Source organism: Lupinus angustifolius, chromosome LG06 (assembly GCF_001865875.1).
Source record: "Lupinus angustifolius cultivar Tanjil chromosome LG06, LupAngTanjil_v1.0, whole genome shotgun sequence".
Lineage (NCBI taxonomy): Eukaryota > Viridiplantae > Streptophyta > Magnoliopsida > Fabales > Fabaceae > Lupinus > Lupinus angustifolius.
Window position 1 is genome coordinate 7,637,834 of NC_032014.1, and position 19,246 is coordinate 7,657,079.

Genomic DNA, 19,246 nt, shown 5'->3' on the forward strand with positions numbered 1-19,246 from the left:
TATTGCAATAATTTCTTTCATCAAGTGTTGTTATGAGGAATGACACATACCTAGTTCTATCTTTGTTGGACAGTTAACTTCCTTAGCATCTCTATTATTTCATTTATTTGTATGTAAGTAGTGAAATGTCAATGTCTCAAAGTAACTTTAAATGATTCTGATACACTAATAATATTATAAAAAAAGAGACCATCCTAAGGTAGTAGTCACTTAATAATCATCTAATACCTAATGAATTAAATTTTAAGTTATATGTCAAAATGTCAAATGATACCCGAAATATAAATAAATCATTACATGATTAACTCATAAAGAATCTAATAAAATTAGTTAAATAAAGAAAGACGACAAACGCAAATAATTGCCGGATCCGCGGACGATAAAAGACAGAACAGCAATATTAATACAGTTAATTGAAGTATAAAGTAAACAGAAGATTTAGATTTTAAAAGATAAAAAAAAAGTCATCCTTTAATATTCCAATTTAATATCTTCTAACCAATTGCTGAACCGTCTTTGTTACTTGATGACCCAACCATGACTATAATAAAATTTACAAGGAAGATACAGAGGGAACCATTTCTAGATATCATTGACTCTGCTTATGTTAGCTTTCCCCTGGTTTCCACTGACATGTCTTCTGCACACTGTATTTGTTCCTTTCTTTCTTGAAAATTGTATCACTTTGGACTTAAAATAGGGCCAATAGGTCAAATTTTGTTATGTTCCCAAAATTTTGGAAACATTGATAGGATACTAGTTTCTGATTCTCACCCAGAAAATGCTCATCCTTGTGAATAACAGAACAATCCAATGTGGTCTCCGTGCATGCATGTTAACTCCCAAATATTAAAGCTTGAAAAGGGTCATTCATTCTGTATAGTAGAAATTTTACAAGCCAAGTAGTATATAGTAGACTAGTGTGATTGGTAGTGCTATCAACATCCCAAATATAACCCTGCGATTAAATTAAATTCATACATCTCAGAAAATGAAACAGCTTATAAGTATTTTCTTAAGAGAATGAATGAATAAGAAAATAAATTAAAGATGTTTAATTGCTTACGCAGTGCTGAGAATGGCTGGATGCACATTGTACTCCTTTGCAAACACAAATGGAACAATTCCTTGTGGAAGTGCAGCCTAGTTTCAACAATAATTGCAGGTTTAGTGTGATAACTAAAATCACGCACACAAATATCATTGAAGTTATAAATAAAGAAATACTGCTATCATAAAATTATAGACCCACTGGGTTCCAAATCATTCAAAATCTCTAGAAATGTAGCATCAATGTATAAAACAGCTTAATTCCATTTTTTTACTTTGGTCAATTTTTGTAAACATATCGAATTGAATTTAAAATAATTTGTATCTCTAAAGATAGTTTTCCATACGCTTCACTTTAAGATGAACCAAACAAGCCACTAGTACACCTTTTTTGTAAACACAAACATGAATAGAAATTATGGTTAATTAGAATTACCTGAACAATGGCTATACGTAATAGGTTTCCACGAAGGCCAACAGCGATGGAAGCTGCCGCCATTACTGCTGGGCCGGTCAAGAATCGAACAGCCATGGCAAATGTAGCAACTGAGTTCCCACAAGCAATCATTTTTGGCTGAAGTGCCATAAACAGACCTACAAATATTAAAGCAAAAATGTAAATTAATCCTCATTTTTTAAGGCAAAATGATTTATATTAAAAAAATAAAACAAAACGAAAAGCATCCCCAATTTACATTATTCAAAGAATAATGGGAAAAGGTTTTTCAGCTTTCTCTGAAAAAATATATGTAGGTAGTAGATTGATTCGTCCAATTTAACCACCTTTGCCTAATCAGGGACCAAAAATAGTACAAGTCACTAGCACCGCTTCTGGACCGCAAAGCGACGTGGTTGAATACTAGACCCCACATGTCGGAGACATTGCTTTGTCACTATGCGATCCCCATATTATCGTCAAGTGAACAAGGTCATTTGATTATGCTATGTGGTATAACAAACTTCACTGGAATGGACGGCTATTACTTGCTTTCCCCCAAATCCATACTTTTCTTATATTCATACCCATGTTACCATCACATTCAATCAAGTGCTCTTGTACCCCCTCATATCATGCATATTTTCTATATCTATATTTGTTTTTAATTAAATTCAATCATTTAGGTAGGAATACTGAAATTCAATGTAAAAAATACATGCACATATGTGGGCAAAATTATCTGATTATCTAATTTACTTGAGACTGTTAATTATACTAAATTGAATAGCTGGAAGAAAAATTATTTGTCCAATAATATATAGGACTTTTGTCAGAAACTATGGATATCTAAACTAGAAATGGGAGTGACAATAATAATGTTGTCGATGTAAATGAGGAAAGGAATTGTAAATAGAGAGAATGAAACTATTGTAGGAGTAGGAATTTGGAGAAATAGTGACCACTCACCTAAGCTGAACATAGCCATTCCAAGACCTGCATCAGACAGTATGGCTATTGATTTCTCTATTAGTTTGGGCATATGCACATGCCACCTGCAATCAATTATAGATGACCATTACTATGTCAACACTATAATAATAGTTACTTTTACATAGAATTAATAAGAGCATTATTATATCCTTTTACTAAATATTCTTACTAATCCTTTTACCAACAAAAAGTGACACATGTAAGTTGTAATCCAATTATTAATAATTAAAGTATTTTATTGTGACATAATACTATCTTCTTATGGGTAGGAGAATTAGTATGATTATATATCATTTTCCTATTAACAAACAATTTGACTTTGATTTAATTTACCTAAAAGCAACAAGTGACCAAATGAGACCAATGAGGCTGGAATATGTGTTGGGGTTGCGGATAAGCTTCCTCCATACCATGATCAGTATGAGACGGGTCATAACACTGCCCGGAGGCATATGTTTCACCATTCCCGTCCCTGCGGCTGCGGCGGCTTTTGGATGTAGCTCCGCCGTTGAGCTTGAACCAAGCTTGTTTAGCCCATTGGGCCCCTCTTTCTCCTCCTCTAATTCCTCTGCGTGCTCTACTTCCTTCATCGGAAACTTCAAATCTTCTGGACCAAACTCTGCCTCCGTTATCACTTCATTTTTTAAGCAATCATCAGACAATCAAATCAATATCTTATAAGATCATGTTTCCTATGGAAAATAATTTTTTTGATAATTAACCCAGTACGGAATACCTTTGCTGGCTTCAGTTTGAGGATGTTCATCAGCTACTAACATCCTTATCTCCTTGGCACCCTGATCGGAGCGTCCAGATTGATCAGACGCTCCTAAATCAACACCATTGAGTACGTGAACGCCAGTGCTTTCTGAAACCGGCGATGCACTTGAGCTCCACACAAACATGTGGAGCTCTTTAGCATCATGGCTCGATTTAGTACTATTTTGTACTTGTTGTGATTGTGATTGTGGTTGTGGTTGTTGTAATTGTATTTGCGAGTTTTTAACACTTTTGCTCAAACTAGATGAGAATTCCGGGTTGGGAGCCGGGTATGCAGGGGGCACAGTCTGTGCAGGGTAAAACCCAAACCTGGGTGAGCTCATATTCTGACCCATTGTCGCACAGTTCTCTTCAAAATTCGACGGCCGAGGTGTGGGTCCACGAGACGCGGACTGAACAGAGTACGAATCCGCAGCACCAAAATTGGAATGCCTTGCCTGATACCCCATCATGGAGTAAAAATCAGCATGGTTGAAGTTAGAGCCACGTGGCGTATGGTTCCGTGAAGAACTCAGGCTGTAAATCTCAGCTCCGGTGAGGTTCGACGGCCGCGGCGTCATCATAAACGATCTCCGCGACGCGTTAGATTTTCTAACAGTGACGTGGAGTTTTCCATCATCTCCTACCTCAGCGTCTGTTTCTAAAAAATCCCTCCCATCAAGCGAAACGACATCGGAGTCCACCTTGAACGACACGATCGACGCTGCCGTTTCTGGAAACTGCTCCATAATGAGTAACTTTGCGCCTCGGTACTCAAAGAGGAATAAGAGGAGGGTGTACCATATGATACACTGGAGCACCACCACCTGAACCATGAGGCTGCCGGAATAATCGCCGTACATGGCTATTAAGAGAGGGATACCCATGACTAAGGTGTTGGGCAATGTGGACAGGGAGAAAATCGTAATCATCCACTCTAAGCTACCGTTGGCGGTGAATTTAGTCCAGATGGCAAGTGCGAACAGCATGATGATTTTCTGAAGAGTATCGGCGGCGATGAAGCGGAAGTTCATGGTATAAGGGTTGTTGGAGGAGATGAAGTGGAAGGAGAGGAGTGGGACGGCAAAGATCGCCACGAAACGGTTTATGCCGGAGCATTGGTCCGGTGAGAATATTTTCCACCATCGTACGGAACCGTAGGCTAAGATCATGGCCACGTAGAGTGGAACCACTGCCGTTAACACGTTGTATAGATCTTTCCAACTTATCATATTTTTGTTAATGGAAGAGGTGGTGGAAAATGAAATGGCAGGAGAGGGGAAATAAGGAAGTGAGGGAAGGGTAAAATGGGTAGAAGTGGAGGGAAAAGAGGTTAGTTAACTAACTGATAACTGATATGGGAAGAGGAAATATGTCACTGCTTGCAGAGGATTTTTGGCGACTACCCTGCTATGCTTCAGATTAGCTGCTGGCTCTACAAACAGAGTAAAGGGAAGAGAATTTACAAGGGCACAGGTGTAACTTCGTGACTATATATAGGCGAGAAGATAGAGAATTTGGTTATCCATTTATATATTATCAATCTATCCTCCATTATTTATTTATATTTAAAAAAGTAGTACATGAATATTATATTTAATTATCATTCAAAGTTCTTTAAAATTATAGATAATATATTGATTAATTGAATGTATATAAATATTTATTATAATAGAGTAATAATACATATATATTTCTAATAATGTAATATATATTAAAAAATATACACACTCAATATATTATCCATTATTCATTGTATTAATTTTTTGAAAAATCAATAATAATTAAATATAAACAGTGAATAATAAAATAATGTGTAAGAGTCATACATGATAAGTGCATACATTTTTCTCTATTCGTAAATAGTAATAATAAAAATAACAAAAATTAATAATTAAAAATTATGACCGCTTTCATTTAAAAATTAAATCATTATAGATTTAATTTCAAAATTATAGAATTAATTCATCAACTACAAATTTGAATAAATAAAAAAAGACTAATCAAATTGAATTAAAGATAACAAAATACAAAATAAATTCTGATTATTTTCTGCAATTTACATTTTCTTAAATAAAAAAGATTCTAAAACCAGTTCTATGAGTCATGAACTAAATAAATGGGGATAGCATTTTACGCCTTTTTAAAAAAGGCATGTTGAAAAATTATTGATAAAAAAAGGGTTTAATGTTCACTATTAGTGTGGCTGCTGACCCACATTTTTAGTTTTTGGTATCAAATATTTAAGTTTTATATATTTTATTTTGGTGAATTAGAATATTTTTTAAATTAATTGTACTTTATATTGTAATTTTTATTGGTTATATTTTATATTTTATCAGTCTTTATTTTAATAGTTAAATTAAGGTAAGAGAGTGATTAATATATTGGTAGTGGTTATATATGATTATATAGTTTTTGTAGAAATTAAAATTATTAAGGGCAAAATAGGAAAACAAAAATTATATCATGGTGAAAATTACATCATGTTTTCCCTTTATATATACTAGTGTGTACATGTACTTCATGTCAACCGGTTAATATTACATGACATTATATATTTAGTTTTTATAATTAAAATATATTTGTTATATTCAGTGTATTTTATATTATAATTTTGTATGTTTATGATAATGTATAGTTTAAGGTGAGATATATGATTAATTAATATCTTGGTGATAAATAATTATGATTATAAGGTTTTTTGTAAAAATTAAATAATATAAATGGCAAAATAGGAAATGAAAATTACATCATGGTGGAAGTTACACCATGTTTTGCCTTTATATATAACTAGCGTGTTGACATGCACTGTCGTGTCTGTCAACCCGCTTTCCTTTCGTTTGTAATGTATAGTTTGTATTTTATAAATTCAAATATAATTTTTTGCGCTAAATTTACGGTTGAATTTATTCAATTGATCTAATATTTAATTTTTTAAATACACTTTTAAAATAAGAAGATAATAAGGATAAAATAAAAAAATAATATTATATGGGTTTTTTGGTAGAAATAAAAAGATATTGAGGGCAAAATAGGAAAACACAAATTACATCATGATGAGTGGTTATTTTGTGTTTTCCCTTTATTAATAGTATAGATGAATAATACCATCATGTTTGCAATGTGTATTTTGTATGTTATAAATGTCAAATATAGTATTTTGTACAAAATATTGTAATCTGCAGTTGAGTTTATTCGATTTGTGTAATTATTAATTTTTTTAAATTGAACATTCAAATAATTGAGTGATTAGCAATTATTTTTGTAGGTGAAGTTTATGATTAAATAATGATTTTGAAAATAATTGAAGTTGGATTTTGAAGGTGAATAAATGGAAAGGAAAGACTTGGGAGCCATGAAATACATTTGCGTGATGATTCTCGAGCCTTTCATTTCCCTTCCTTCCCCTCCAAAATCTAACTCTCAAATTATTAACCCTTACGCCTTGTTTGGGAGTGGGATTTTGGAGGAGAAGGGAAGAAAAAAGATGGTTTTGGAAAGCCTTCCCCTTGTTTGGGAGTTAGATCAAGGAGATGAGAAGTTTTTGGAGAGTTTCTCAATCCCTCCAAAACCTCCATATGTCTATTTTTAAAGTTCCTCCAATTTGGGGTTTCTTTGAGATAAAATGTCATATATTTAGTAGTAATATATAATTATATATTGTTGTTAATTTCTCATTGTTAATTAAATTTTTCATGAAAAATAAAAAAATATTCTTACATTATTATTAGTTTGTCCTCTTTTATGTAAATTTTATACTCAGAAACAATAGAAAAGATTTCCTTCATTTACTCTTCTCTTCATCTCTCTTCCTAACCTTTTGATCTCTCTTTTTCCATTTCTCTCATAACTCCCAAACAAAGCCGTAGAGTAACTTTAGTTGAATATTTTTTGTATATCATATTCAAACGTGAATGCAAAAAAAAATGAATAATATTATTTTCTGTCTATATAAGACATTATCAATTCAAAACGATTAATAGGAGTGAAATTGAACTGTTTTTATGGCAGACTTTTATCCATAACATCATATATTGGCATTCTAGAATTGTCATTGTGAAAAGAACGTTAATTAAAGAACATCACATCTGAGAGTTAATTTCTCCCTTATGTTTAGCGAGATAACGATTAAAATTTCGGGAGTAATGTCATCATAATATGACTTTTTTTTCAATAAGCGTGGTTAAATCCCAAAAGAGAAATTACAGAGAGATATTACGAGGTTAATAAGATCTAGACAGATCATTGAACACGAGTCAAACAACATCTCAAGGTGATACACATAAATGATGAGAAATTGAGAACTAAAACCCTAAAGAATGCTCAGATTAACAAGCAGTTTGCACAGCAATTTCCTCCCTCAAACTGTGGCAAAAAAAAGAGTCCAATGTTTATTGATCCAAGCTCGAATTCAAGCCACTACCCTTTTGTTATAACTTTCTTAGAAGGCAAACAAACTTTTAAATTCGTCATTACTTTTTGTTTTCAATCTACTCATATAACTTTTTTCGTTTCCATTTGGTTCTATGATCATTTTCCCCATGATTCTTTCATTTTTCGATTAAAATTCACATTTTTGATATTATTAGATTTAAATTGAAAAGATCTACGAAACATATCCATTATTTTTTCTGAAACTGGCCATTAAAAATGAATTTTAAGATTAAGAAATATTAGAAAATAATTTATAGAACTCATTTGATAACATAAATAACTTGACCAATTTGAAAACATAAAATTAAACTAAAGACATATTTGAAACAAAGAGTTCCAGAATCAACTTGAAATCATAAAAAAATCATTCCAGTAGTTTTGCCTTTTGAGAAAGAATCCAAGCAATGAGAATAAAAAAACACATTTTATTGATATGCTCACAAAAAGCAAAATTAACTATGACCATATGTTGATGATATAATAGGTGCATGTGAAATTTCCTTTCTATCTGGTTGAAATTGAAAATGAGAATAACCTACTTTTATATTAATACTATTAGAGAAAATTGGGGGACCAGAGAGAGAAGCAGTGTGAACCTATGAAGTTGGGTTAGGGAGTGACCGCCTGATATGGTTAAGGTTACCCAACACGGGTTAAGTGTTTACATAAAGCTAAAACTCCTTAAAGTTGCAATGTACCATGTGGTAGGGAAGAAGTAGTATTAATTTCACTGATGTGGAAACCCTCGTTTCTTTCTTTTTCCAATTCCTTTTCTGAAAGTTGAAAAGATGTTCAGAAAACCAATCATATAACTATATAAGCAGTGGTAAGTAGCTGAATTTATAGCTTTTCTAAATATAGACTTTAACTCATTCTTGAAATATTTACCATAAAAAGAATTGTTAGTCAAGTGTTAACTCACTTTTCGATACATGAAATCAAGGTTTTAAATAATGGTTCTGGATCAAAAACTTTAAAACTTTGGATAGTTGTTGATATTTACATTCAATGATCATAATCGCAGTTGAGGGTTATCATAGTCAACAGCAAATTCTAATGTAGAATTTTCCTTAATCATGTTAAGCAGTAACTAAACACATTACCATAAAAGGCTGACCAAACAGTGTGGATAAAAAATAAAATAAAATTTATGATTAAATTATATTTTTAAGATTTTATTAACGTTTGTTGAATTGGTTGGACTCATAATCAAGGGAACTAATGCTAAATGGGAAAAGAAAACTCCAGTTCCATTTTTTTATTCACATATGCTTGTTGTTTATATATGCTAAATAAAAATGGTTATATATTGAAAATAAAGTAAAAAATAGTAATAATAACAAATGTTTAAAAAATTTAATTAATATATTTTTATTAGCACAAAATAATATATGATTTGAGACATCAATTATAAAAGTTGTTATGCACATCAATTTATTTTTTTATGGTTAAATATATTTTGAAAATTGACTGAGAGAATTAAAGTGACATTCCTTTTTATTTGATCGTGTCTACCTTTGTTCTAACTACTTGACTTTGCAATTGGCATCTAAGAATTAGATGTTACACTAGCTAAATTATGAATGAGTGTAAAATCTAAAATCTTATATATATTCACTGTTAATTTGTATTATTTTTAATTAATAATTATTAAAAATAAATAATAAATAATGTAATTACTCTTATGTTATTCATATTTTTCTCATTATCAATAACTTAAGTTTTCAACATCACTTCCTCCTCTCATTCTGACGTTTCCTAATTTTACTGTTTGCTATATGGTTTTTCAATTATTCCTGCTTCTTCCTTTGTATGTACCGGGCCAAATAAAAAGCTTCGTTTAATTTCAATGATAGCGACACAGTATACATGGAAAAGTGGGTGAGGCCATATAAAAAACGAGAGGGAACCCATAGATACTAAAAAGATTCGTAAGGAATGCAATCTCTGTCACGAACAATGAACAATGTGAACATAAGTTCATGCACCTATATATTTTTTTCTCCGAACAAAATCTTACTTTATTTATATACATGATACAGTTAAGACGACTAGTTACATTATTGCTAAAACGAACAATTTCAAGGTTAAGGGCTAAGACAGAATAGTACAACTTCATTCAACGAAAGTGATATTTATGTAGACCGAAGCAAGTACTGCACAAAAGTAATGAAAGTTGTTAGTTTCATAGAAGAAAATCCAGTTGTCTAAGTCTTCCCCACCTTTACAGTTCTCTTAGCATCTCAATCAAATTCTTTGAATTTTTTCTTTGATAAGTAAATTCTTTGACTTATTATAGTTCTCTTGTTTATTAGATCAATTAGTTAGGGAACTAATAATCACCATGCATCAGCATTAAGGCGTTCTATAAAAGAGGAAAGAAGGAGGACTAGAGATGAGATACGCAGTTGAAACTAGTTAAAAGTAACCTAAGGCCAACATAGTTGATAAATGATTGAGTTTCTTAAGTACAACATCAAAGATTTGATTCCTATTATAATAGGTAAAAAAATAGTTTTTGGTTGTAGGCTTCAGTCACTTTTACTGGGAAAACAAGTATCACACACAAGGTTATATGCTTAGGCTTAATGAACATAAGGAATACATAGTCATCATTTGGTATTCACATGAGTTAACAAATTCTAGCCTACCCTCACTCATATCAATCAAAAGGATAAAATTGATACTGAAGCTTCTTCTTTTTTTAACTGTTGAAGGTATCCTCACAGAAACTGGGGCTAGCTAGAGAGAAAGACCACAATAGTAATACATTAAACCCCAGAAGGGGTTGCAGCAAATATTGCTAATGATCTGGCAAATCAAAATAAGGAAATAAGAGATATGCGATAGTCAATTAAATTCTTAAATGTTACACATTGGTCATATTCATGCACCTTAAATTATCAGTGTGATTGGCCCCGGCATGATTTGAAAAGGCTATGTTTATATATGTCACAAAAAACAGAACCTTTTGAAATTGAAACTTGCCCTCCGTGGAATTGAACCAAGATAAATATTTGTTTTCTTGCTCTTCTTCTGATGTCTATCTATTTACTATACATTGCACAACGTAAATCTAAAAAGAGGTTAGGTTTATCAAACCATTCTCTCATATGATATATACATAAGATGGTTAACTTCTTTGATTATAGTTAGGCTCTTAAGCAATTTTCCAAACGGGTGAATCTTCAGATCTCAGGATTACTTGTTTAACAGACTAAATTCTCTTGCATTTAGCTCAACAAACATAAAGACAATAAAGTATACTCTGATATAATAAAATAAGTTATCTCCTCAAACCACTAAAATCATGACATGTGTCTATATAATTAATTTAAATATAATAGTACACATGACATTCTTTTATTGATTGGATGAGATGAATTATCTTCTGATATGAAGAAATATTTTATTTTCAAATATAAATTAATTAGTATAGTTATTTAATAGAATGCTAATGATTATATGTATTTAGGTTAGGTACCATAATAAGTGTGAAACAAAACTCACCACTAGATCTTAAAAGAATTTTATAACCTTGAATTCTCTATTGCTATATTACCTTTCTATCAGGCCCAAAAAATAATATTTTCATAAGGTTTGTTTTTAAATAAAAATGATAAACATTAATGTTTCAAGGGTACTTTATTCATATGAGTGATTTGGGAGAAGTTCAAAGCCAAAATTTATCCAATTAGAAGATTTATCATGTTTTTTCCTCAAAAACTATGTAATTACTAATTAGAATCTCTACCCACCACGGGGTGAGAACTAGATTGTGATAACACTGATTGACAAGCCTTCGGTTTATGTTGATCAAAACTAGAAAGAACATAGTTATTAATTTCGATGCCAATATTTGTCTGAGGATGATGCTGTAATACTCTTCCAGTAACAATTAAATGGTAACTTGGTAAGTGAATATATGAACTAGTTGCAATAGTGGTCATACTTTAGAAATTCAGTTGAAATTGTTTATAGTTTAATTTCATAAAACTTGTCTGCAAAAAGAGTGGATATTTTGTATATACTAAAAACCCATTTTTTTATAGTTGAAGTCTCTTGTACCATATTTTGTGTATATTTTGGTGTCAAAGTAAACCATTTCCGAATAGTTAAATGAGCATGACAAATCTCTGAATAATAAATACGTATGGATCAAAATCTTTGAACAGTAAATTAAATGACAAGTTATTGTATAAGTAGTACTGTATTAGGTATCACCAAAATAAGAAAGGGTTTTTCTAATAAGCTAGCATAATAAATTTAAATGAAATGCTTTGAACAGAAGAAAAAACTAGGAAATAAAAAGCCGGGGGATTATCTTGTTTAAGATTTGGAATGTCATTTTAATCAAGACACATAAACTGTAATGGTCTTCCTATAATGTCTCGATAATTCTAAAATGAATAACAAAATAGAAAAGGAACACTTGTGTAGATATATTGTGTATAGATGTAGAGGCACTATCAATAAGTTGCATAGAGACCCACAGATTGAGTCACCCATCTGGTTAGGTCAATTAGAGGGTCAAAGAAAGGGTCGAGAGACATGTGATTATGTGAAGGCAAAAAAGAAAGGGCTAAAGGTCTTTATATACAGAAAAATATATGGTCCCAAGTTAGGTTGAGTGGGACAAAGTGGTTCTCCTTTTCCCTTTTTCTTTTTGAAGGAAGCAAGTACTGCATAGTAACTGGAGTCCAGGCATGTGATCAACAAGTTTGTAGATTAATTTTATGTTAGCTTAATCAAAAATATTGAGTTGTGTTTTTGTCACTACAGTTGTAGTGGTCTACCATTAAAATACACATTTTGTTTTGTCAATTAATATAAATAAAAGTATTTATTACATTCATTTTTAATATTAAGGTGAGTATAACACTATATAATATATTCACATGACTTTGTGAAGGATACTTTAAAAAAAAAAGTCAGGGCATGTAAATGGCGAGGACCCAAAAGTCCCACCACCATATCCACCAAACTCATCACGCAGCTGGTTCCACCATTGCCTCCATCTACAATTTAGACTGCAAATGACATCAAATTAATCTCAGTTTGCCTTATATAATCTATATAACTAGCTAGGACAATTTGTTAATGCCTCAAGGGTGTAAACGTTATTGGGTGTATAGCAGAGAAATCAAATTCATTGTTGAAAGTGAAATACTTAATTACAAGGTTTTGTGCTGCTACAAGAGCCACGTAGAAAATAAAAATCAGAAACAACCTCAATTTTTGCAATTGCATCATGGATGACACATTATATTATTCTTGTAGGGATGAATGGCACATTATAACTATTATTATAAGTGGACATAAGGATTGAGGAGCCCCACTCACTCCTTTCACAATAAAATCGAAAGCCCTTTCCCTTCCTTCTTTTTTCTTGGTTCGTCTTTTTTAGAAGGATAAGGTTCACAAATTCAGAGATCCACTTTATGATTGTATTAAGAATGCTTTGGGAAACATCATTATTCAAGAATCTAGGACCATATAAGGCATAGGAAGTGATAGTGGTATCACTGGTATGAAAGGAAGGACAATAATTTTGGTAAGTTAGTCTCATCCAACAATGTTGTAGGGTTCATGAGTTTTGATTATTAATAATTTTGTTGTTGATAAAATCATGAGTTTTGAACATCATGCATTCATGCCTCTCTAAGAACAATTTGCAATCTTAGAAATGTCAAAAGAATCGAAGTTATAACTTAATCCAGAGTTGCAAGTGATGGACAGGTGTGGTCGAAATTTTGTCTAAAAAATACACTTTAATTAAAAAGGATGATAACTATATTGTTGGATATAAAGAACTTTAAGGTTGACCATATTTATGTTAGGTTCTATGTCTTGAAATTTGTAGTTCGTTGGGCATTCAAATGTTAAGTAGTAAATGCTCATATAAACATTTTAGGTTGAATAAATTGTTATAATCATGATTTCAGTTTGCGCATTAAATTAATTAAAAAATTTACTAGTAGATTAATACTATTTGATTTTTAAGCGTGAATTAATCCTTTTTATCTCTCATGCTTTGGGGCATGGATCCCTTTTCCCTGTGTATGTGTGCTGTTGATCAACGTGCAGAGCAAGGAATGCATCCCTCCTTTATTGGGCCCGTAGGATATTTTTGGATCAAGATAACATTGGTTGGTCCATTTTTCCTGAAATTGCCAATAACAATAACTATCTCAAAGACTCAAACAACAAGAGCAACAACGTTCGAGAAAAAAATCACATTTTGGGGGACATCTGTGCTCCAAAAGAGAACTGATATTAACCGTTTATCGGGGATGAATTATTACTTTAAATTTTTTGAATTGGATAGATTAACTATCTTTATTTATATAACTGTATAAATTATTAATAGATTATTATTACAGATACTTAATAATCTGTTATCATGATTAATTAGAGTTTAATGTGTATGAAGTTTTTATATTTTAGGAGTAAGTACATGCTAATTGCTATATCAATCTTACTTAAAAAGTCATTAACTGTTAGAGAAAAATACACTTTATCCCCTTGATGTTTAAGACAATGTATAAATTACCTCTAACGTTTAAAATGTTTATTTTACCCCTTCGGTAAACATTGCCGTTAAATATTAACAGCAATAGCGATGTGCAATGTATATCGGTAGTTTATTTGATTATTTCATAAGTGTCCCTCGGTCTCATCTTCCTTTATCGTATGTACCTCAAAGCCAAATCAATATTCATAGACATTTATCTCTTTTGTTGCACCCTGCATGACCCATTGCGAATTATAGATGAGTCATCCAAGAACTCGAAAACAATGAGTCAGAGCCAAATCTTTGGAACTACTAACAATAACCAAACTAATCGGGATTTTGACTTGTTGAATCTCTTAAGAATGACATTTTTAAAGTCTTCGAATTATTGATGATTATGAAATCTACTTAGAAACTTGAAGATATCATTTATAAGGGCACCTATTTTTCATCATACAGAAGTGAGAGAATTGGTTATATTTCCCAACATGATTAACATGTTCAGTTCTACAAATTTGGGCAACGGAACCATATTATCGGGAACTAGTTACAAATATATGGAACATAAACATAAGTGTTATTTTAAATTTATTATGGGAAATCCACCTTTTTAGCGAGATAGAGAATCAAATGCAAGAAGATAACATTCCATGCATTGGCATGATGGATTTATATAAGAGATTCTAATATACTAGGCAAAGCATACCATGGAATTGAAGACATATTGGAATATATTTTTATAAGCTATATGTTAGTTTTTTTGTTGTGGTCAGATTCGAATCTATAATCTCTTTCACTTCCTTCTTTAAATCTTTCACTCTAACTTCATATCATGACTCCAACATATTGGAAATTCTTGTAAGGCCATTACCTTAGAATTTTAATTGATAAGATCCTTAGAAAATTAAATCATCTAAAATGTAATCCCATAAAACAATCACATGCCACATCTATGAGATTGATGTCAAGTTTTCATGGTTGAGTTGGGCTTATGTCTTCATTTGCTATGTAACCGATTAATAGATTAGGACGTTGTTAAAAGAATAAAATTTGATTAAATTAATAAAAAATACAGTATATGTATTTTTGAGACAAGGTTTTTTTAAACACAATTCCAAATATTGTTTAAAACTCAAAATATCGATATATAAAAAAAAATTATTATTTGAAAGATTTTTTCATAAGAGAATTTTGTCTTCTCCTTTTGTTTTTTAAATGGAGTTTTGTCTTCTCCTTTTTTTAAAATATCGATATGTTTTTTAAATTGTTTTTTAAGTTTCATGCAACACAGCTTTTCCAACTGAACTGAATCTTTGCAAGCTAATATAGAAACTATTGTGAGTACTTTTATGCTAATGTATATGAAATGGAAGTATGGAACTTATACTCCATTGTGGTATTGGAACAATATTTGTTGTCTTATATCATGTTTTATATCAATGATAATGGAGTAAATAAACACAATAATAATACAAATTTAAAATTTATAATTGACATGACATATTTTTATCGGTATGAAATAACTTATGGAATATGATCTTTCACAACATGTATCTGTTTTGTGTTACTCACGTACGTACATCTCAATGTGCAAATTGTGTTAGGATGAAATTTGTTAATAGCCGTAGGTTTTCGAAGGGTTACCCAGAGGTGGTTTACTTGGTATACATATGAGACATAAAATCTAAGCATGTATAATTTCCCCTTACAAACTTTGTTAATAAAAAAATAGATTTTATTAGGGTTTAGGCTCTTTACTTGGGGGTTATGTAAACTATGTTTTAGGTCTCTAAGTGTAGTTTATTAACACCCAAAGACCAACCGTGGGAAGGAACATTGTTCAAACTTTAGAGGTTGTCCCTTATGGGCTCTCATTCCTCGTCCAATTCCATACTTGAAATTTTCCATTCCTTTAGCTTTTTGAATCATTCCTCTAAACTTCCTCCAAAACAAGTAGCAATTTCCAAAATAGAGCTAAGGTTTTGTTCCACCACGTCACTACCGCTTTCAAATTTGCTAGCTTACAGGTACTATCTTGTGAAATAGTAAAGGGATCAAATTTGGGGACATATTTAATGGGTCTCCTAGACATGTTTGGTATATGTTTGAAATCTTTGAAACAAAATTTTTAGAGAGTGCGTTATTTACAAATATACCGTTAGCCATTCATATGGAATAAAGCTCAAGAAGACGTGAACCCATGTGGTCTTGCTTAAGTGCCTTTAAGTGAATTTATTCTACTTGTTCGGTAGGGAGGTGTTTATATTATCTACCTCATTATATTTGTTATTGCTTGTATTGTTCCTCTTATTGCTTGCTTTTATTCTTAGTGATTATTCCACTCCCAAAAAGACATGGAGAAGAAGAAATGGAAGATCTAATTTCAATGCCTTTGAAACTGTTGCTTATAATAATTTTCTTATCATTGGACTTGGATTTTCAGAGGAAACTAATAGTGAAGGCTCCACCATTGACACATAAGGACACACAATTTGGTAAGTGTTGGCTGTAGACATGCAAGTCATTTGTCATATATATCAAACCTTAGGTATGTGCAATACTTTCAAAATACAACTTGTAAATGGAATGATCTTTTAGTCTTGCTTTTGGACTTACATACCTATGGTTCTGTTTTTTTAAATTATATCTCAAACTAATAAAAATATGTCCTGTCATTATACAAGAAAATGAATTATATTGATGAAGAAGAAAAACTCAAGTCGTTTTACAAGATGAATTCCTTATTTCTTATATTAATCCAAAAGGGAAAACGTTCCCTGACTATCCTAACTGAAAATGATAAAAGAGGAAACTAAACAAATAAGCAACTAAACCTAAGCAACTGGGTTATGGTAAACCAGAAGCCCAAAAGACAAAAGAAAGAAAAAAAGAAAGAAAAAAAGAGAGGATTGGGCCTCGAGAAGCAAACGGCCCATGATGGTTGTCTTCATAAGCAAAGAGCTTGGAGGTTGAAGACGATAGTGGAGAACCTTAGACAGCGAGTAACCCATAATTTAACACGCGACACTTTCAAATTTACAATCTTATTATTTGCCTAATTTTTTAAAATATTTCATCAAACTTAACAATCTCATTTTCCGAAGATTGTAGAGAATGTCAAAACATTATCTCATTGTTTTTACTCACAAGTTTTTGTTGCCCTCTCATCTTCATATTGGACTTAGCTTATGGATTAATAAAATATATGAGAGTTCAGATTTAAACCCTAAAATATAATAGTTTTGAAATTCAAACTTAGTTTTAAGAATAAAAATGTCATTGTGAATATAAGTATAATGATATAATTATTATTTTATTTTACTTTTTCCCTTGTTTTGTACAAGGCTTCCCTCTCTAGTATGAGTATAGCTCAAAGAACAGACATAACCTTGTCCATGTGCATTACAAATACGTTAAAAATGTGTTAAAAACATATATGTATTTTTGTCTACAAATGTGATCTTAGGAAAACGTATATAAATAAACAAGATTACGGATATGACTTTCCAACTTGTATTTTGGGTTTAAATCTAAACACATGTTTTATCTTACTTTGAGATTCATCACTCATATAGGTTTCGATTCTTTTCATTATTATGACCAAAACCAAACTCATGTAAACATGCTTAAGAAGTACATAAATCTAGCATAGACTAACTAATTTTAGACAGTTAGGCTTCAAGGACTAACTAATTTTCACTGCATTATAACTGTGGAAACAGGTCAGACCGTCTATCGAGTACCTATTACTTGACCTATAACAGGCTAGATTAGGTTAGACTTTTTTGTTTTGTTAACATGTCAGACTTAGACTTTCTAAAAAGCTTATTTAACTTAACATGTTAGGCTTTAGGCCACCTAAAAGATCTACTAAACCTAACAGACCGACCTATTTAATTATATTATATAAGAATGTTGAGATTATTATATTTTAATATAAGTAATATTATTATATATGTAATATTAATATAAAAATGTATAATAGAAATATAATTTAATTATTAGAATTAGATGTGTCTAACTAAAAGTAAGCTTATAAACCCATTAAAATATAAACATTGTAGCCTATTTCATGAACGTATAGTATAATATGCATTTAAACAAGCTAACAAGTCAGATTTTTAAACAGGTCAGACCTAGGCTTGAAAAAAAAAATTAAACATGTTAATAGGTCAGATCCAGACTTTTATATGCAATAAAGGTTGAGTCTGTTTAAGGCAAATCTTAGTCTGACCTATCCTGTTTCCACCCTTACCTTACCATAAATTAACGTTTGATTATTTATAAAATAATAATCGATCATCATTCTAAGAATAATTCCAATGAATATATTTGACATTAAACATTTCAAATGTCCATGATATACCAGCTAGTCAACTACCATAAGTTCTGATTATTTGATAAAAAAAGTAAAAAAAAAAAAAACCTTCCCAGTTCCCATACAAGGTGGGTACATACGAGTCAGATATTGCCAAGGGCCCAATCTTATTTAAAGTTGGCAAACAGATTCAAAATTCAATATTCGCCCCATGCAGAGATGGGTAAGGTGTTATGTTGTCTGGAATGGGATGCTCTGTTCCTATAAAGTTCAGTATTTGGTAACAACTCAAAAATAATACTTTATTTTATTAAAATAATATATTATATCTACATATATAGATCTAAGTAAAGTGAGACATGCATGGAGACACTTAGTTTGGATAGGTGATCCTTATCTATGTTATCTGCCCTAATTAGACTCCACAGTAAATTGATAAGATATTGATTACATTCCAGTGACTCAAATGTTTGAATCATCAATGCATCAAATTATTTGACATTAAAAATAATAAATTTTATGTAACAATTTTAAATATATGTAGAGAGAGAAGTATTTAAATATCAACAATTTCTTTTTCAAAATCTTATGATCACTACTATTGAAATTTTTTGACTAGAATTTAAACTGCTTTAAAATTTATAGTTATCTAAATTGAGATATAACTTAATAGATTTCACTAGGTTTGGTTGCTCAGTTGTATACATAAGATATACTATAAAGAAAAGTTCTATTTAAG

At 31.1% G+C, this 19,246-nt stretch overlaps 1 protein-coding gene across 1 annotated transcript; it reads right to left on the minus strand.

Annotated features, from left to right (window-relative positions):
- Positions 355-4,489, minus strand: LOC109349475 (auxin efflux carrier component 3-like). The gene is given in 7 exon segments (XM_019590290.1): positions 355-958; positions 1,067-1,143; positions 1,487-1,644; positions 2,456-2,541; positions 2,813-3,113; positions 3,216-4,222; positions 4,224-4,489. Coding segments are annotated over 7 exon segments (1,857 nt in total). The 5' UTR covers positions 4,385-4,489; the 3' UTR covers positions 355-891.